We start from the raw sequence: 20911 nt of genomic DNA on the forward strand, positions 1-20911 counted from the left end.
AATCTACAATGCTCTGTCCCTCCTTGACTCTGAGAAAGCTGTAGCTGCCACGTGGCCCTGAATGATCATGCGGCTGCTCAGGGATCCTCTCCCAGGCACAGACAGGGACATTGGCTCACAGAACCTTCCCTTTGGGGGATTCTGTGCAGCCTACGCCCCGTTTGCCTTTACTATGGTTGTTCCTTTTTTCTAGGGCTACAGTTTATCTGTTTCCTCGGACACATTTGTCACTCACAGCTTCCTTCAGGCATTGTTTCATGTGGACTTTGTTGTCAGTTATCTGCATACATGGCCTTTCTCCTCAGCGGGATGTAAGTTCTTTGTGAGCAGGGACTGGCCACCCCCACAGTGCCCAGCATGGTGCCTGGCCCAAGGGCCTCAGAAATGGTGATTGGATTGACTTGGATTGGGAATCAGCCACATGTTTACAGATGGTCCCTGAACACGGTGACTTCTAATGTTGGTTTCTTTCACCCATCCTGTTAGCTTCAATTTTGGAGGCTAAATTCTTGGACTCCCCCCACCTTCCCCATTCTAGGAGATACATTCTACCTTTACAGTTCCCTATGTACTCTTATTTTCTCTCCCTTCCTCCTCTCCCTCCATCCTTTTCTCTCTGTCTCTTTGCATTCAGAAATGTGAATGGGAATATTTTATTTCTCCCTATCTGCGTCACAAACTCTGAGCCTCAGATTTGGAACGGCCTCAGTCCAGTCCAACTGAGGTCACCTCAGTGGCCCCAAGCAGTCATCCATTGTTTCCTTGAATGAGCCAAATGAGGGGCAGACTGGCTGAATCACTTTTCCCAGCCTCTTTCCTGTCACTGGAGATAGGATCTCTAAGTAAAGTAAATCTGTCTCGAATGGCTCCTCTTTTGGGTAAACGCATTTTATCCACTTCTGTTGCCTCTCTGGTAAATCTCCCGGTACCAGCTGCCAACTGTGCTGCTGTTTTTCTTTCAGCCCCTGGAGGGACCCGCATCGATGATGGGGACAAGACCAAGATGACCACCCACTGTGTGTTTTTTGCCATCGAAGATCACGATGCCATCAGAAACTATGCTCAGGTCAGGACTGGGGTGGAAAAGTTGGGGCGAAGCATTGTCAGCAGAGGCAAATGAAAAGAACCGAGGCCGTTGGGGGAAGGCTGGACTAAGAAAATCTCTGCTGACCAGACTGCTGAGCAGCTCCGCAGGTCCTCTGTCCCTCTGTGTCACAGGAAACCAAGAGGTGGGGGGAGTGTCCTAGAAGGAGAATCAAGGGACCTGGGCTCACCCAGCTTCTCCAGTGGCTCGCTGTGCTATCTTGGAAGGCCACCTCACCTGTGCCTCAGCTTCTTCTTTTGCGAACCACCGTTGCTCTAGAAAGTTCTTATTTCTCTTTGAAGTATGAGTGAGGCTGTTAGCCCAAGTAAGACAGGGGGAAAATATTCTCATAACAATCAGCTCTTCCGGGAAGACTTGGGTTCAACTTCTGTGTCTGAGGCATGCTGGCTGTGTGACCCTGAGCAAGTCATGGCCTTTCAGTGCTCTGGGCAACTTTCCAAGACTATAGATTGCAGAGATGGTGCCAATCTTCATTAAAAGATTGCATTTCCTCATTTAGGATTAATGAATTCAGATGAATGAAATCATAGATCTATTCCTTATACATATACACACATATGTATATACATGTATGTGTTGTATATGTGTACACACATATATGTACATACATATGTACATATATATGTCTGTGTGTATCCGTAGGTGAGTGGATCTGTATATGTGTGTATGCATATGTTTGTGTTTGTATGTGTATGTAGTCCAGTTATTTCAGTCATGTCTGACTCTCCATCACTCACTTGAAGTTTTTTACAAATACTGGAGTGGTTTGTCATTTTCTTCTCCAGCTCATTTTACAGATGAAGAAACTGAGGCAAACAGGGTCATGTGACTTGCCCAGGTTCACACTGCTAGGTAGTGTGTGAGACTAGATTTGAACTCAGGTCTTCCTGACTTTCAGGCCAGTACTCTACTACACTATTACATATACTCATAGGCAGAGATTATATGTGTGTGTATGTGTATATATAGTGTGTATATTAGAGATGGAAATATATCAACCTACCTTATTCTATATCTATGGTTGCCAGTACCTTTTGATATTCAGAATCCTCAGTTAAGCAAAAACAAAGGCTTCCTAAAGTGTGCCCCAGCCTGCATGGGGGAGGGCAGAAAGGGCAGGAATTTGGCTATTTGCATCACCAAGATCTACTGGTCTCCAGCAATGCCCCCATGTCATTCTGTAAGAAGGGGAGAAGGTAATGGGAGCCTGGGCTTTTCCCTGAAGGGTTAAAGCTTCTTCCTCTGCTTACTCAGTCTAAAAAAGAGCTGGTAATGAGAGCCTTGATTTTGGGCATCCTTCTTAGGAACAGGAAAGCAGACGTGTCTTCAGGCCTTCATGTTTGTCAGATGCCTGCTGGCTGTGATCTCCCAGTGAGGCCAGGAGAGGGGCCCTGACAGATCTCTTCTCTCAGCCCTCACAGGGAGGTCATCTTGTAACTATTTTTCTATTGTACAGATGGAGAAAGAGAGATAGGGTGAGTTTTGTGTTTTTGTCACCCCCTAAAGTCACCACTTGCAAGGACTTGGTCCCCAAGGCTTTCATCCATCCTTTGATGGGGCATTAACCAAGGTCACTCCAGGACACCCTCCCTCTATTCATTCTGACGCTCAGTGAATCAAAGCATCTCTGGCCTCTTGGGGAGCAGTGGCCGAACTCCTGCCGCACCTGCCTGCTCCCTACTTCTCTTCCTCATTTTTGTCCCTTTTTTCATGATTCTTATAATTTTCCAAAAGCAGGCTCAAGCCACCCTGCGGGGATCCTACCGTGTCTACATCCTAGAGCTTAGAAATTCTACTGAAGTTGTCATTCTCTTCCTTGGTTTGAGAAAGATTCTTTTCTTGGAGGCTTTAGAAAAGGGATTTTAAGAATTTAAAAGTAACAGAAAAAAAAGAAAGTTGTAGAATCTGGCTATTACAAGTTCAGGCCACTTTGACTGAGAAGCTGGTTTCACCAGTGACTGGTAGTGAAGGACATTGTATTCTGGCTTAGACTCTGGGGTTCTCCTCCAGGATACTGCTCCCCATCCCCAGGTGCCGTGACCCACCCACACCCAGACTAGGGAGGACACTCTCCTCCCCAGTACAGGTCAGCACCCTCTCTGCCACTTATAGCCTTAGAGACCCCTCTAGAGCACTGGGGGTCACCCAGCTAGCATTTGGCAAAGACTGGATTTGAACCCGGGCCTTTGTGGCTCACGGCTGGCCTACTGTCCATCACTCCATGCTGCTTCTCAGTGAAGATGCTTCTGATAACTGAATCTAGGCTAGTGGCCATAAGGATACTCAGCCCTATCCTCTTTCTGTTCCACCTTATATGGGTCATGGCTAAGTGAAGTTAATGAACATGCCACCTCCAAATGGCAAAGCCTGGGCAGCGTTTCCTGCCTCAGCCTGTTCTTCACAGAGGAATCAATGCGCTGATGCTCAGGGAGGTGAGCCAAAGCTATCACAAGTCCTAAAATATAATCTGTTAAAACACAAAGCGATTTCTAAAAGGAGCCCAAGCCTAACTTTTCTCTCTGACAACATGGAGAGACTGCTGGACCTGGAGTCAGGAAGACTTGAGTTCTAATGTGGCCGCAGACACTTACCAGATGAGTGACCCTGGGAAAGTCACTTAACTTCTGCTTGCTTCAGTTCCTTCAACTATAAAGTGGAGATAATATATCTCTCTGTCAGGGTTGCTGTGAGAATCAAATAAGATGCTATTTGTAACATGCTGGGCACACAGTAGATGCCACATAAATGCATGTCACCTTCCCTGATGATAATAGCCCACTGCATGGAGTCTGGGGGTGCTCCAGAACAGGGCTTGGAAGCTCTGCCTTCCTCTCGTCTGGGGCCTTGCTGGTGCCAGTGACCCCCTGCCCTGCTCTCCCAGAAGGTCATTAATCTATCCTAAGCCTTCTCCTCTGTCTCAGCTCCAGCAGCCCCTTTCCCTTCCTGTCATTCTTTTCCCAGAATGCCTGGAGCATTCCCATTCTCTTCTCATCCCAGGCCTGTGGCTTCATGAGACTGTCCAGCATGTCTGTTGCAGAGGAGTTTCTTCTTTTAAAATCCCCCATCTGCCATGAGGGTATTCCCCTCTTGCTTCTTCTGTGTGCTGGGTGGCTGCCTCCTCCTCCTGCTCTCATATGGTACCACAGAGCCAGTCTGAAAACCCTGCGCAGTGGTGGGGGAGCCTTTCATCATCCCCCCAGGTTCTCATGGTCTCCGCCTTTCACCCCAGATCCATCCTGACCTTGTTTTCTGTGCATCTCATCTGCCCCCGAAGAGTGGAAGCATCTTGAGGGCAGGGGCCATTTCAAGTTTCTCTGTATCCCCAGGGCCTGGCACATAGTAGGTACTTAGATGCCAGTTAATTAGGGGTAAAGGAGAGAAAACGCTTGTTGTTACACTGTAGTCGGAGCCAAAGTTAGTAGACAATTTAATTCAATTTAGCAAACATTTATTAAGCCCCTGCCATGGCCAGGAATTGAGCTAGGCTCTGGGGCCACAAAGCCCCTCAAGGAATTTATATAAAAAATAGAAGGATTGCTTGTGGATGCAAGGAGAGGCTTGCTCACTTTGGCTCCAGAGGGCAGAACTGAGAGGGATGGGGAGAGGGTGTAGAAGCAGATGTCAGCTTGGGGAAACCAAGGCAAAAAGGACACAGTCCTGGCCTCTGAGGAGCTTACCTTCTCCCCAGATGTGCTGAGACCTGGGAGACAGCCTCACATGGTGGGGAGAGCTAGGCCAATGGAAGATGTGCTGACCTCTGACCCTCCATAGTGACCTCTGACAAGGCTCTGGTGAGCCTCTCAGAGCCTCAGTTTCCTCAAGCACAACGGGGGTGATGCTGCTAGTACCATCACAGGGTTGTTGTAGAGAAGACACATTCAGACCGTAAAGGGTGGCATGGGGGTGTGAGTATTGCGCATGTGAAGGGGAAATCAGGACCAACGAAGCGTTTCTTGCTGTTGATAACTTTCAAATTCACAGACTTAACGATTGTCTCCTCCATCTTTTAGGTCTTCAACAAGCTCATCAGGCGATATAAATATCTGGAAAAGGCGTTTGAAGATGAAATTAAAAAGGTAATTTCCTATGTCACAAGTGCAAATGTTGCTCCAAGGCTCTGATCCAGGCTTGGAGTGGGCCAGACCTTTGTAATGAAGTGGGAGGGGTTTCACCAGAACAAATCATTGGTTTGCAGCTAGAGAGAAAGAAATCTCTCGTCCCACAGGAATGGAGAGCCAAAGGCCCTTCACTATTGTTAGCATGGGGGAGTCTATTCACCTAAGCAGATCACAGCCATTGAGGAATTAGTTGGTGAAGCCTGACAGATGTCAGGTGGGATTTGAAACCTGGCTCAAGCCCAGGGCTCTGACCATTGCACCATCCTACTTCCACAGCCAGCATAGATTTATTCACTGATATTGACTGTGTTCAGAGAATGTCTGACTCTTAAGGCATGACCACATAGCACATAGCTCTTGGCTTCATACAACTTTAAATCTAAAGTATTTTGAGTATCCAGATCATTACCAAAAAATACTGGTTACTTACACGTCAAAGTAAATGCTGGGCTAAACTTTCTGTGGCTTATGTGGAGACAGAACTTCCTTTGCCTAGACTGGACAGCTGTGTGTCTATAGGAACTAGGGCCTTGCCTGGGGCTGTCAGAATAGGAGGATGTGCCCCAGGGAAGGGGAGCACACAGCTGCTTCAGCCTGAAGTCTCTCACTAACCAGTCCATGTCAGGTTTGCAGGGATCCCTGATCCTTCTGGGACCTAGTTGCACTCCTTCCTGACTCTCAGCTCCTCTCAGCTGGGCATTTGATGTATTTGATGTATGCCTACCTTTAGCAGGCAGCATTGGAGCCACCCTAGGGCCAAAGTTCCTTCTCTTCTGCATCTGTCTTATTCATTTCTATTACTGTCACTTCTGACTTACAAAGTGACTCTTGGGCTTCCTGTCAGTCCAAGGATGAGCCCGTCACCAAGGATGTCACAATCTCCAGTAATGGCTTCTCCAGGGAGGCATCCCATGGGTAGAGGAGGTGGCTCAATCCATGATTGACCCCATCGCTTCTATCACTCAAAGTATGTGGGGTGGGTGTGGAAGTCTGCCAGGGGCACACACACAAATCCTCAGGTTGTGCTGTGCCATTGGTGGCCTCTGCTTCCAGACAGCCTTGAGCATCCTCGCACAGATATCAGGGGGGCTGCTGCCTTGCTCTCGCTCCATGCCCAGGACCTGGATTTTATTGGGCTTTCTCAGTGACCCCTCAGGCCATGATGCAATGGATGGGAAAGGACTCCATGTGGAGCTTGCCCCATTTAGAAATGACTTGAGATGGTTCCCTGTGGGAGCTTGTAACTATAATAAAAGATGAACATTCGAAACAAGTGGAGATTAACATCAAAAATTAGTGCCTTGGCCAACGATGGCTCTTTTTAATGGTCCCTAGGTGGGTTGATTAAAGAGTATGCTTCTCTTCTATGTAAACCCATCCTTGACCGTTTAAATGTGAACTGAATAAACCCCCAAGGAAAGGTGGTGACCCCCAGGATGCACGTAGTAGCATCTCTGAAGTCTCTTCATAATGTTCGCTACTGTTTATATACTTACCAGTGCAAAAGGATAATATGGAAGTGAGTGAATATCCTTAAGTATATTATTCAACTAGAATACATGCTGCCTTTCAAAGTTGAATTTTGAATATGGGAAAATCTTTTGTTCAGAAGAATAGCTGTTTACTTAATGGTCTGTGGGTGGAAAAAGTTTGTGGGTATCTAGTCTGGTGTAGTAGAATGAACTTTGTATTGGGGGTTTGAGGACTGGGTTCCTCTGCCACATGTTAGATAAGTAATCAATGCTAATCAATTGATCCCCATCATTTATTATCTGTATGACCATGGGAAACTTTCTTTTTGTGTCTCAGTTTCCTCATCTGTAAAATGTGGGGATTGTGCTAAATGTGCTCTGAGGCCCCTTCCAAATCTAAACTGTGGATGCCATGCATTACAGGCTTAAAAGATGGGAGTGCAAAGGTGCCTGAGACTGGGAAGGCTCTTTGGAAATGTGTAACCTCCACACACATGATTCAGTCCAGGAGCGCTGGAGAGGACTCTGAACGCTAGGCGAGGAGACCCCAGTTCACATGTCAGATTTGACACATTAGGTGTATGACAAGCTCTGAGTCATCTGGCCTCTAAGCTGATTCTGTTGCCTTACTGAGCTACTATTAATGGGAAATGGATGGAGGCGAGATGCTACAATGACAGAGTAGAGTGAACATTGACTTTTTAAGCCAAAGGCCCCCCCCGCTTTGGATCCCAGCTCTGCCACCTCACCTTGTTGGGCCTCAGTTTCCTTTTCCATAAAATGAGGGCATTGGGTTCCATGATCTAGAGGACCACAGGCCTCACTTCACTGCCATATCTGGAAATCCCCCACTGAAATCATGTCATCCAGATGCTTTGAAGCCACGAACGTTTAGCTCTCTGTGCAGGGAGCCTGCATAAGACTGAAGGCAGATACCACCTTTGCTCCAATGGGTCTTTAGTGCCACTGGGGAGGCTTGGCCATGCAGGCATTGTCCCAGGGATTTCTCCAGCTGACTCATCCGCCTTTGACCCACAGCTGCTCCTCTTCCTCAAAGCCTTCTCTGAAACGGAGCAGACCAAATTGGCCATGCTCACAGGGATCCTCCTGGCCAACGGGACACTGCCAGCCACCATCCTCACCAGCCTCTTCACTGACAGTACAGTCAAAGAAGGTAATTCCTCTCATTCCTCTTTGTCAGAAAGAAAAGAAGGGTAGCCAGTGATTCAGGTGATGGAGCAAATCCTGTCGTTTTTGCCCTGATCTGTGATTTTATTAAGGTGTGAGACTGGAACAGGCCTTGGCTTCTGGGAGCCTTCATAAATGAAGTAACAAAAGCGAGAATAGAAAAGGTTCTTGGGGAGCAGCCTCCAGCCAGTGCCAGCCTGTAGCACGCTGCCTTAGAGTGGTCTTCAACCTTTGGGGATGTTCCGGAGACTCCCCCTCCTTCCTCTTGGCCTTCTGAGGCCACAGAGGCCCAGCGTGGCATTTCTCAGCTCCGTCCAGATGCATCCCCCAGACCAGTGGGTGATTCCTGCTGTCCTGCCCTGTGCTTGGCATCATACATGGCTTGGAGGACATGCTGGCAGTCTGCCTTAAAGCAGGCATCTCTCAGATGCAGGCTATCGGCAGGTTCCCACAGGTATAGGCAGCAGTGCTACCCACACTGTGGCAGCAGAGTAAGGACTTTTAAAATGATAATGGGCAAGAGGAGTTCAAAGCATTTTTGTTTGTTCAGTGACTTCGGGGTCTGTCCTTTCATGTCCATCTGTGCTGATGTCTGTCCAGGGTTAGTCCTTGGTCCATGTCTCTCCTTTCCAGGGTGACCATCTCCATGGACTCGGCTCCAGGCCCTCTCTCCCGCTGCTACTTTCTTTCTGGTGATACAACTGATGGAGGAAAAGGACAAATAGAGAGAAGGCTTCCCTCACTCCCCCAGGATGATTACCTCTCAGAGGCCCCACTTTGGGGTCCCTCACCCTTGGGCTGGGCCACTACTGGCCTAAGGAGTTCAAAAGTTTATGCCACAATGAAGCTTTCTGTTGGGAGAGACAGAGAGAGTGTGCGTTGTTCCTGTAGGTCTAGACCCCTCTCCCAGTCAGGCTGGAGGCAGTGGCCTTTGAGCTTCTTCGCCTGCTTTAGGGGCCCCTGGGCTGCCATGGGCTTGGTTTGTAGCTGGGAGATCCACGTTCAAACCCAATTGCTTTCAGGGCCATCTTCGGCAAGCCTGTTTCGAAATCTGTGTTGAAATTCTCTCTTTAAAGTAGACTTTGTGCTTGGGATAAAGAATATTTATGCAAAAAATAACATGGGACTTGTGATTTTTGAGTGGAAAGAACTCTCAGTTTGGAAGCTCCCTCCTCCAGGGTGGACGCCAGGGTCTGACTCGGAGGGATGAAGTGACTTTCCCAGGATTACACAGCTCAAGCGGGGCTGAATTTGAACCCAGGACTTCCTGCCTCTGCGCAGGGCACCTGCTGGTTTAAGAAACAGTGTTTTTCAGCATTATTATGTTCCTTGAGATGTCAGGATACTTTTGTGTTCAAACTGATGGTTTGCTTGTTTATTTTCCCTCAGGAGGGCATCTTAATGCATCAAAGGGTGTTAAAACACAATACACCCAAGCAGGCCATATCGGTCAGCCAACAGTTTCCCAAACTGTCATTTAACTAAAAATCATTCCTTTAATCATCACTTACATTTCCTTATTAAAGTACTTTCCTCATGAGTTGGGTCATGCAAGTAGTATTATTCCCATCTTACAGATGAGGAAACTGAGGCTCAGAGAGGCCGAGTGGTTCACACAGGAAGGAAGTATCCAAGGGGGCATTCCAGGCTGGGGTTCCAGATGTCTAGCCCTCCTTGCTGCCTCTGCCTCTCCATTTGGGCAGATTTCACTAGTGAATAATTCCTGATGCATGAACATTTCAGAAATACAGTCAATCCAATTGATCTAGCCTTTGCTGAGCCCCTGCTCTTTGCCAGGCTCTGTGGTGGGTGTTGGGGAAACAAATACCCTCCTTGCCCTCAGAAAGCTTGCATTCAATTAGAGGTGGGGGTGGAAGAGTTAAGGTGGGAAACTGGTGTTACATTTTTGGCTGCTTGGTTATTTCATATTTTAGAGAAAATCAGTGACTATGCCAAGTCGTGAAAGCTAGTTTTGTCTCCCCTTTCATTTTGACAACCCACCATCCCCAACGTTGAAGAATGCCTTCTGTTCCTGAGAGCCAGCTGGGCCATTCTTCCTCACCTCGCTCTGCTGGCACCTGTGCCCAGCTCCCCTCCGAGCCTCTGCTCAAGTGGCTCATCCTCCGGGAGACCTTTTCGGATTTTTCTACCCCCCCACTTTGTTAGTGCTCTCCCTCAAGTTCCCTTGTATGTAGACATTGTATTATCTCCTCCCTCAGCAGAATAATGTACACTCCCTGAGAGCAATAACAGTTTCATTTCTATTCTTGACACCTGGCATGATTCTTGGCACACAGTGGTTAATAACAATGGCTTTTGAATGATCCAGTGATGTGGCCACTTCTCGTTTTCTCACAGACTTAATTTAGTGAAGCCAAAACTTTGAGGCATTTGCCAGTTAGGGGAGAAGGATAGCCTTTTCCTGAATTGTGAACATCTTTCCTCATTCGTTTCTTTTAAATCCCTTTTTAGGCATTGCAGCCTCCTTCGCGGTAAAGCTCTTTAAAGCATGGATGGCCGAAAAAGACGCAAATTCTGTTACCTCATCTTTGAGAAAAGCCAACTTGGACAAGAGGTTACTTGTAAGTATGGTGTATTGTCTGACCAGGAGGAATCATTGGGAAAGGGGGTGAGGTAGGCTTGAGATGCTTACCAGCCTCATCCACTACGCATATTAGTCTCTACCATGCAGCAGAAAAAGAATATTTCCAAAGACGGTGAGTTTCAGGAAATCCTTTTATAGCTCCATCTTTGACATCTGGAGTTCATCCTCCCATGTCATTCTAGCTGGGTTTGGAGTAGGTGGGCTAAGAGGTGGGGCCCCAAAGCGCTGACCTCTTTGGCCATGGTGACCCATGCTGTTTTAAGTAACAGTGACAATCAGAGGGGACCTAACTTATGGAAAATTTGGAAATAGCTGTTGAAACGTTGCTGGCATTTGGAGGAATTATAGACTTGTAGGAGTTTTTGGAAGAGCAATCTGGCCATATGCATTATAAGGTACAAAAATCAACTCTCGATTCAGTTTTTGAGAATATATCGTGAAAGTGCAATCAAACCCAACAACAACAAAAAAGAAGGCTCTTGTGCAAGGATTTCAAAGCAACATCATCTGTAATGGCAAAAAATTGGAAGCAATAGTCATTCCCAGCAATGGGAGACTGAATAAGTTGTGGCCCCCTCCTTTAACGTAATATTACCAGGAAATTAGACCCCCAAAGTTAGAGGAAAATAGAGAGCAGTGCCACAAGGTTCAGGCTCACGGAGAGGTGTGGACGTCAGTGCTGACAAGGACTGTTTGAGAAAGAGAATGAATGAAGATGAATGGTATGAAAGACAATCCCAAGAGACACATAGGGGGAACAGTGGAAAAGTTGTGAAATTCGATGTGTGGAATTTCATTGATTTTAATAGTGGAGAAAAAAACAGACTTGGAGTCAGGAAGCCTGGAAGTCAGAAAGCCTGGAAGTCAGAAAGCCTTGTCTCTGAAGCACATGGTCTGGGCACCCCTTCAGATACCATGAGTCACATGGTCATATGTATCCACATCCCATATCAGCAGGTCACATGATATGCTAGGGCTCAAGGCAGCTCCTGAAGATTAGAACTTGCAGAGAATGTGCTGACCTGGATTGAGAGTGGACTGTTCCACCTGGAAGTTCTATAGACCATGATCAGGCTCTCTGTTCTAAATAAAAACAGTGAACTACTGGCACTGCTTCCCATTTATAAAGTCAATCAGGAAACATTCTTATTTCCCTGCCACTATGCCTGGCACTGTGCAATGAAAGGCAAAGACATGATTCCTGCCCTCAAGGAGCTAGCGCATAGTCTGAAGAGGGACAAGACATGCAAACAACCCCGCTCCTTCCCAAAAGATATACACAGGATAAAGTGGAGATAATCAGCAGAGGGAGGTCACTAGATTTAAGGGAGCTAGAGCACTGTAAGCTTTTAATTGTGCTGATAAGTGTATTGTGCTGATACACTTATTATACGTAATTTAAAGAAAATTAACTGGCATCTTATTACATATGATAATTAAATGTAACAAATATAACAAGAAGTGTTTCTCTGTAACAAGCAACTGTGTGGAATTGTTCTATGGTTCATCCCCTCTTCATCCAAGTCACTCTCACTGATCATGACTCAGGGCTCTGTCCTGGGCTCCTCCTCCTCCTCATCATCATCATCTTCCTCCTCCTCTTTCCTCTGTCTGTAATACTTGGTGATCTGATCAGCTCCCATGGGCTTAACTATCCACTCTCTGCAGATGACTCTCAGATCCTTAGCTGTATCTTGAGCTCCCGTCTCCCATCTTCAACTACTTTTTGGACATCTTGAACCAGATATCCCATTGGCATCTCTAACTCACCAGATCCCAGACAGAGCTTATTATGTCTTCTCTTCCCTTTGTACTCTCTCCCCTCCTCCACACTTGCCTCTTCCTGGTCGCCCAGGCTGGCGACCTCAGTGTTGTCCTTCACTCTGCTCATTCTCTCATCTCCCTCCCTCCCCTGATCCAATCCAAGGCTAAGCCTTATCTTTCCTCTGCCCCATTTCCTTCCACACTCTAGAATCCAGTGACACTGACCTCCTTCTTGCAGGTCCTTGCATAGGATCCTCTCTCTCCTGACTTCGTGCCTGTCCACTGGCTCAGCCTTAAGCCTGGGTTGCTCCCTCTGCTCACGTCTGCCTTCTGGCTCCCTGGACTTGCATTGACTTAGATCAAGCCCTCCCTTCTCCAGGAAGCTTTCCCTTTGCCCTTCCCTGCTCCCATCACCAGTGCCCTTTCCTTCCCTCCCTCATGGCCATAGGCACTGTCTCCATTACATATGAATGTAGCGTTTACAGCTTGTCTGCACTATCAGAACACAAGCTTTCTGCAGGCAAAGCCACGCTTCTGCCTTCCTGTGTATGCTCAGTGCTGAGGACATGAATCCTGCCTGACCTTATCCCCCTTCTTTCCAGGCCAAATGCAAACAGCCTCCCTGAGCCTCTCATGAGCTCCGTGGCCATTGTCTGCCTGTCACTGTCCTCCTCCCTCTCCAGTCCTTCTCTCACCTTTGGCCATATCACTTCCCTGCTCAGAAGTCCTCTATGGCTCCCTATACCTACTGAACAAAATGTCTCCTGAGCTGGGCTCTCAAGTCCTTCATGCAGTCTGGCTCCTTCCTACTTTTCTAGGCCTATCCAATGCCATGCCCTCTTGGTGCATCCCACCTTCCCACTGAGAGGGGATTCTTTCCTGCTGTCCCCTATCTCCGCTCATATCATACCTGATACCTAAAATGAACACTGTCATAGTCCTCCATGTGGAAATCTTTCCATTCTTTCAAGAACAAGCCCCAGTACCCCCTCCCCTCAAAGTTTCCATGGAGCCTCCTTTTCTTGCCTTTTCCCCTTGAGTCACTTCATGTAAATACTCCCATTTTTATTCTTCCTATTCAGTGCTCCTTATGGCACAATTAGAATGCAAGAACGTGATTAGATAACATCACCCCCTAAGAAATGGCAAATCCAAAGAATAAGACTATCGGGAAGATGAATAATGGGAGGCAAAGGGAAAGAAGCAGGATTAGGAAAAGCCTGAAAATAAAAGTGACTAAATGACATACACATATACACGATGGAGACAGTCTCTCCGCCTTCCCACCCCACTCCATGTTTGGCTGTGCACAAGATGAGGGGAGAAGGATCACAGCCCAGACAAGGGTGATCCTGGCTCAAGATCATACACACATCTTTTCTCCTGGCTTAAGGGGACAAGGACAAGATCTAAGAGTTCACTGGTAGAAGGGATTCCCAGGTGAGCAAACTCCCTCTACCAAGTCAGGTCAGCACCTTGTCTGTAACTTAGAATCTTGGAGAATCACCACGTCCCTGGAGAGGTGAAGCACTTTATCCTTAGGCACAACAGACAAGACATGTCAAAGGCTGGGCTTCAAGACTGCCTCTCGGTCCACCATACCACACTGCTTCCTGTTGGATTTATTGTCTCATCCTGGGTCATCTCCAGTCATCCTGATGAATATCCGGTCACTGGATTCAGATGGCTCTGGAGGAGAAGTGAGGCTGGTGACCTGCACAGCCCTCCCTCACTCAAAACAAAGTCAAGTGCAAGTCATGTCACCATTTCTCTGATGGCACGGACTTCTTCGGCAACGAAGGACAAACACAACAACAATACTGGGTTTAACAATTGGGAGATAATTCGTGTTTACAGATATAGACACAGTCGTTTACAATCTCTTTTTGTTTATTTGGTTTGGTTTTCTTTTGTTCTCTGTATTAGAAAACTTGCACTTGTCAAGGGAACTTTAAATAAAAAATTATACCTTTTAAAAAGTTCATGAAATGTATGAATAATAGGACAGCCAAACTCCAGCAGAAGGGCAGAGTGGCCTGCAGAAAACTCCTGGCATGAGACCCTCTGCACTCGATCAGCCCAACAACATTTGCAAATGAAATGGGCAGAATGAGAAATGAGAGACCATGGGCCAGGTTTGCGGCATTTCTGTGGTGAGCGATCCTTTTGGGTCGCTTTTGCATTTGGACTCTTGGCTTTACTTGCTGATGGCTCCTGGTGGCAGCTAACATGTTTTTCTTCTTCAGAAAAATGGAACGAAGATAAGAGGCCAATAAAAGCCTTGAGAAACTCATTATTAACCTGTTATAAATCAACATGCTCCTAATTATGTACATGAAGGTTTTTGACTTGAAGGACAAATGAAATGTCGTTGTGGTGTTAGCTAATGCTCCTTGTACGTAGTATTGCTTTCTGATTTATCTGAGACAAGGTAGAACAATCTCCTTCTAATTGTCACAGTGTCCACTTCTATAAAATAAAGTGCTTGTCCAATCGACCACTCATGATAATGATCCTTGGCTAAAGTGGATGCGATAAATCTTGTTGAACAAAAGCTACTCAGATGGGTTAAGAACAAAGTCTTGCATTCAGTCTAGTAAAATGGGAAGAGTTGTGGAGCTGGAGTAGGAGGAATGTAGTTTGAATCCTGGTTCTCAAACTTGCCAGCTTCCTCATCTATAAAATAAAGGAGTTGGACTGAGTGACCTCCAAAGCCCTTTCCTTCCATCTCTAAGTTTTTGATCCTATGACAATGGAGGGCACTCCATTTGGACTGCGAAATCTTGGCACCTGTATTCACTCAGTTTTTATTCTCTATTTATCTGTTGCTCTCCCTTCCTCAGAAGGGAATATAAATTCCTTGAGAGGAGGGCCACTTTCATTCTTGTCTTTGTATCTCCAGCATGGAGCATATATCAATAAATGTTCATCGGATGAACGACTGACTGTCTGAAGAAACAGAAGATACTTAGAAAGAGGCTTCCATTGAAAAGCATATGCAGCTAAGCACATAAACACAGAAGCAACCCATGGTATAGGTGATGCTGTTTGGAAGGTGCACAGGATTAGTTTCCAAGATACCTCAGGGAGAGGGAGGGTGCCAAAGGAGATTCTAAAAACTATTTTAAAAACCATAGATAGTATAGCAAAAAAACCCCAAAACATTAAGAAGACATTAAACTATCAACCACCAAACTGTAGATGTGCTTTCTAATCTAGGAAAGCTCTTGTGGACTACATATATGTTTAGGGTATCCTTGATGACAGCATGAAAAGGATTTTGTATATGGTGCACTATCTTAACTGTATATTAAAAATAAAAGATCCAGCCACCTTCACAGTATAGTTCTTGAGGCTGGATGTGAGCCCTGGTTTTGCTGATTCCAAGGCTTATACTCCATCCACTACATGATTCTGTTTCCATCTCTCCAACTGTTCTGCCACTGACCAACAATGGCCTGGTTCGCTGACAAGTCAAGGGGAGTAGGTAGGAGACAGAGACTGTCGTCTCCCCTCTGTCCCCCTCCCAGCTATTAGCTCTCCAGGGCTTCATTTCTCTACCACTAGGCTGGCCAGTTATTGGAGTGTCATATTATGAACTGGCTTGCAGTTTTATCCAAGCCCAACCAGGAATAACTGATGACAGGCACTTCTTATGTGGCCACTTGTTTGGATTCAGTTTGTACCTACTTCATACCATTGATTAATTGATTGATTGATTGACTAATAAATGTACTGAGGAATCATTCATACCTTGGGTTGATTTTATAAGTTAATTGATGTCATTCTCACCTGATAAAGATATCAGGTGTAGGACACCCCTATAATAGCATATCATCTTAAAGTACAGACCTCCAAAAATTCTGTGGTTTGTGGGAATATAGGAGATTTTAGAGTTCTTGGTCCCAAAGCATCCTTTATTTTTCTCCACCTTTTCCAGGAACTCTTTCCAGCTAACCGCCAGAATGTGGATCACTTTGCTAAATACTTCACAGAAGCTGGTCTGAAAGAGCTCTCTGATTTTCTCCGGGTTCAGCAATCCCTGGGTACCCGTAAGGAGCTCCAAAAAGAGCTGCAGGAGCGTCTGTCTCAGGAGTGCCCCCTCAAAGAGGTGAGTGGGCCAGGGCCTCCCCAGTTTTGTTGTGTTCCAGGGCACCATGACAGTGGCTGTGTGTCCTATCTGCTGAATGAGCCTCTGTGTTGTTGCACCATCACACCAGGATGTCACAGAGTGTGACCAGAGGGTCACAGAAATGAAATAACTAAAGCAGGGATGATCGCCAAGAGTTGGTCCCTTTGGAAGGACCCTTATTTCATTAACTATAGTCCATGTACTTCCCTGTCTAAAAATTGTCTTAGTAGGCCACTAGGGGGCGCCACCATGGACATCAGTACTCAGGGACCAAGACTGGTCACTACAGCTATTCTGAGTTCAATTGTAGTTTAGGATTGTTTCTGAAATTAGTGTAGCTATGTGTCTGATTCTCTGGTTCTGCTTGCTTCCTTCACTTTGTGTCCCTTCAGTTCCCATAACTAAATCTTCCTGTGTTTTTTTCTGATTTCTTCATGGTCATCATTTCTTATAGTACAATAATGTTCCATTAGGTTTATACACCACCAATTTTTTAGGCATTCCCCAATCAATGGGCACTCACTTCGTTATCAGGTTATTTTTTTTTTTTATTTTTAAAATTTACTTTCACAAAAAGCAATACTGAGAATATCTTGGTACATATGAGATCTTTGACCTCACTGGGGTCAACGGTGGGGTTACACTGTCAAAGGATATAGTATGATTTTTCTTGCACAACTCCAAATTGTAATCCAGAATTCACAGTTAACTCACCGCGTATTTATTTTTACCTTCTTACAACACCTCCAAAGTTGATGTGTTTGAACAAGTGCTCTGCATGGGGGCAGCTGCCTGGGAGGAAGATAAGCATCTGGCCCAAAGCCGTTGGCACCCTCAAGTCTGATGTGGTCTGTGACAAAGCCCCGAATTCCCCACCCTTGTTATATTTCTTTTGGTGTATATACCAGAATTTCAGTGTGGTACAAAGTGGACTTTTCATGTTGAGCAATAATTCTTGGGGAGTGTCGTAATTATCCCCACTGATTAGTCCACTCTGCTTCTGAGAAGTATTTCTCCCAACAGCTGCATACAGGGCTGCTGGCCAGAACTCAGTAGATTTATTTTTGGTCTTGGTGTAGGCTTGCTCCCAGAACAAAACAATAGGGTTTCTTCCTTCTGAGGCACCAAGGGCAGAGAAGGACAGTGCAGAATGTGACTGGCTTGCCTAGAGCCCCTGGATGGTGAGGAAAGTAGAGAAGGCAAGTGACAGTTCTCCTCTCACTCTGTTTCGACTTCTTTCCCCATGACAGATTGTGCTCTATGTCAAAGAGGAGATGAAGAGAAACACCCTGGCAGAAACGGCGGTCATTGGGCTCCTATGGACGTGCATTATGAACGCTGTCGAGTGGAATAAGAAAGAGGAGCTAGTGGCTGAGCAAGCCCTCAAGCACCTCAAGGTTAGGGTGGGCAAGGAGGAGGCCCCTGGTTCCCTTCCTTATTCTTCCCCCAAGCCTTGCCTTCTGGTACCTTCTCCCCACCATTACTCCCCCAAAGCACCAGATTTGAGATACGCAGACGTGATGCCCAGGGATGAAGGAGATAATTATCCATAACCCAAAGGCTTCTGGGAACCCAGCATTACCTCACTCTAAGTGAGTACCTGAATAGATCAAGGTCTCGCAGTGCATCCTGGGTCTTCTCTAGTTTTCCTGATGAATATCTGGTCACTGGATCCAGACGGTTCAGGAAGGGAAGTGAGGCTGGTGAGCTTGCACAGCCCTCTCTCACTCAAAACAAAGTCAAGTGCAAATCATGTCATCATTTCTCTGATGTCATGGTCTTCTTCAAAAATGAAGGATGAATACAGACAGACACAGGCAGCTTCATTGGGAGACCTTGGAGAACCCGGGCTTTCTTCCACACTGGAAGGAGGCATCCTTATTGGAGAGGTAGATACTGACCCTTTGACTTCTTAAATGTTCATGGAGATACATGACTTTTATTCCACAGGGTCATACTCTAATCAACTGGGTGACTCACTTGGAGCCAGTGCGTGGGAAGTGTATGAGATGTGAAGCCAGAGGAACTGGGCTCAGATTCCACCTCTGTGATTTTGAGGGGGCCCATTTGTAAAATGGAGGGACCCTGCCAGAGTCCATTCCATCTTGGATCCCATCTCTATGACCATAGGCTAGTTACATGACCTCTCTAAGCTTAATTTGCCCCATCTGTAGAATGGGGGAGGATAATAACACTTGCTCCCTTTTCCTCACAGCCTTGCTGTAAGGAAAGCTCTTTGTAATAAATGAGAGCCATTCTTAAATCCTGGAGGCTGAATATTACCATGCAAAGAGTACTTAGGGGCTCTGGAATTAGAAGAGCTGGGTTCAGATCTCACTTCTGATGTTTGCTACCTGTGTGACCTGAGACAAGTCACTCAATTTCTTTGGAACTCAAGTTTCCTCATCTGTAGAACGCAGGGCTTGGACAAGATGGCCTCTGAGGTCCTTTGCTGCTCTAGAGCAATGGTCATTCATACATTCTAACTGAGAAGACTTCATAGAAAAGGCTGTCTGGGCTATTGTCATTTACAGTTTACAGCAGAGTTAGAAAATATTCAGGCATTGAGAAAGTTCAGTGAAGACTTGTATGAACTTAGGCAGAGAGGGTAGTGGAGGAAGGAGACCAGCCAGGCGCCAGGAGAGAGCTAAGATGGTGGCAGGGAGGGACTTCATTTAACAGCCTGTGGGCACCAACACCTAAAGAGGCTTCCTCTAGGCAGATGCTGCTCCTGAGCTGACTGAGGGGTGAGCGACTAGCCTAGAAAGCCTCAGTTTCTTTGCTCCCCATGAGCGATTTCATCAGTAACTTGGTCTTCGGAGGTCAGAGACCTCCTAGGACCCAAACTTATTGTGTCTGGTTTGGGAAGTGGGGCTCAGCAGTTTGCCTCCTGTTGTAATGGGGGAAGTGAGACTTGAGTTGATCCTGGGACAGAAAGAATCCTTGGAAAGCATCTGGGTCTGGAGCTTGGCAGGATGTGTTCTCCACAGGTCCCTTATCAACATGCACTGATAGTCATATCATAGCTGTCATGGAGAGAGGGCTTTAAAGTTTGCACAGCACTTACATATGTAATCTCATCTCATTCTCTCAACCTCCCTGGAACGTAGGGGCTATTATTCCTGCTTTACAGATGAGGCAACTGAGGCTTGCCCAGGGTCACACAGAGTAAGTGACTGAGCTGGGATTTGAACTCAGCTTCAGATGCCAAATTCAAATCTCTATGGGCTGTGCCACGTAGCTCCCCTCTGACTTCCATTCTCTACCAGGTGGGTAACTTAATCATGTTCTTTCCCCATCCTTTCCAGCACTACGCGCCCCTGCTGGCTGCATTCAGTTCCCAAGGCCAATCCGAGCTGATCCTGCTACAAAAAGTACAGGAATACTGTTACGACAACATTCACTTCATGAAGGCCTTTCCCAAGATTGTGGTCCTCTTTTACAAAGGTTGGTCCTCCACTGGGTGTCTGTGGCAATCAGTCAGTCACTCAGCCTATAGACATCCACTCCCAAGAGGAGACATAAAGTGCACTGGGGTGGATTAAATCCATGCCAGCCTCTTGGGAGTGGGAGGATGATGAGATGGGTCTTCAATGTTGTGGTGTCTGATCTTGAGCTGTGAGCCGGGGATATCCCCCAGTGGATACCAAGGTCATGATGAGCCTAATGATATCCTGGTGTCCGGTGACTCTTCCTGGTGCCACAAGGCTGATGTTCATAGGATGTTTGGGCTGGCCAGCCTCCCAAAGAAATGGCTGCTTTCAGGTCGTCCCATTGACCAGCCTCCCAGTGTGTTTGTCAGGACATGGTCACCATGGACACTTTCACAACCCATGGTCCATGGATGCTACGGAACCTCCATGATTGGATTCAGCAGCTTGGGAGTGAAGATGATGCCCTGACTTGTTTGTGATCTGCTAGAATGATTCTAAGTGGCCTCCACGCTGCTTTTATGTGGAGACTGGCAGAAGAGGAAGCAGATGGAATGTGTATTAGGGATTCATTTTCATTGTCTTTTTAGATGCTCACCGGGCATCGTTGCAATAAGATGTGTTGTTAGATAGACTGAGTAGCGACGGCAGCGGGGTGTCAGATTGAATGGCTGCGAGAGGCTGATAGGTGTTCAGGGAAGTCTGAGCTGGTGCCCCTGAGGCCTGAGTTCCTCCTTGAAACTTTGTTGGCACTGTGCAGAGGTGCTGTTTGTGAGCATGCAGCGCCCAAATGGCACCAAAATGGAGAGCAAACTCCCAGCCGCCAGCCGCACTTACCTGCTCAGAAAGTCAGGGTCACCCATGGGTGGAATCCAAATGCAAGGTGGGCTCCTTGGAAACTGCTCAGTGCACATTAGCCAGAGATGTAGCCCATAGCCTTGGCCTTATTGGCTAGCTCTGAGTGGGCCTCTTGGGACACGTTCACCTGGGTTTACTGAGCATTCCGGAGGGAGCCAGTCTGGGCAGCTGCATGACACTGCATTTCTTTGGAAGGTGGAATAAGCATTTAGGCAGAACCCCTGTGTGCCAAGCACTG

At 46.7% G+C, this 20911-nt stretch overlaps 1 protein-coding gene across 3 annotated transcripts in view; it reads left to right on the plus strand.

The window, feature by feature from the left end:
• Positions 1 to 20911, plus strand: part of BZW2 (basic leucine zipper and W2 domains 2) — a 74668-nt gene that overhangs the window by 40504 nt on the left and 13253 nt on the right. For all 3 annotated transcript variants that reach the window (XM_072650826.1, XM_072650827.1, XM_072650828.1), the window contains 7 exons: positions 963 to 1066; positions 5116 to 5181; positions 7734 to 7869; positions 10356 to 10465; positions 16193 to 16363; positions 17635 to 17781; positions 19693 to 19831. In XM_072650826.1, coding sequence (XP_072506927.1) covers positions 963 to 1066; positions 5116 to 5181; positions 7734 to 7869; positions 10356 to 10465; positions 16193 to 16363; positions 17635 to 17781; positions 19693 to 19831 — 873 coding nt within the window. The remainder of the gene's footprint in view (positions 1 to 962; positions 1067 to 5115; positions 5182 to 7733; positions 7870 to 10355; positions 10466 to 16192; positions 16364 to 17634; positions 17782 to 19692; positions 19832 to 20911) is intronic.

This window comes from Notamacropus eugenii, chromosome 3 (genome assembly GCF_028372415.1).
Source record: "Notamacropus eugenii isolate mMacEug1 chromosome 3, mMacEug1.pri_v2, whole genome shotgun sequence".
NCBI lineage: Eukaryota > Metazoa > Chordata > Mammalia > Diprotodontia > Macropodidae > Notamacropus > Notamacropus eugenii.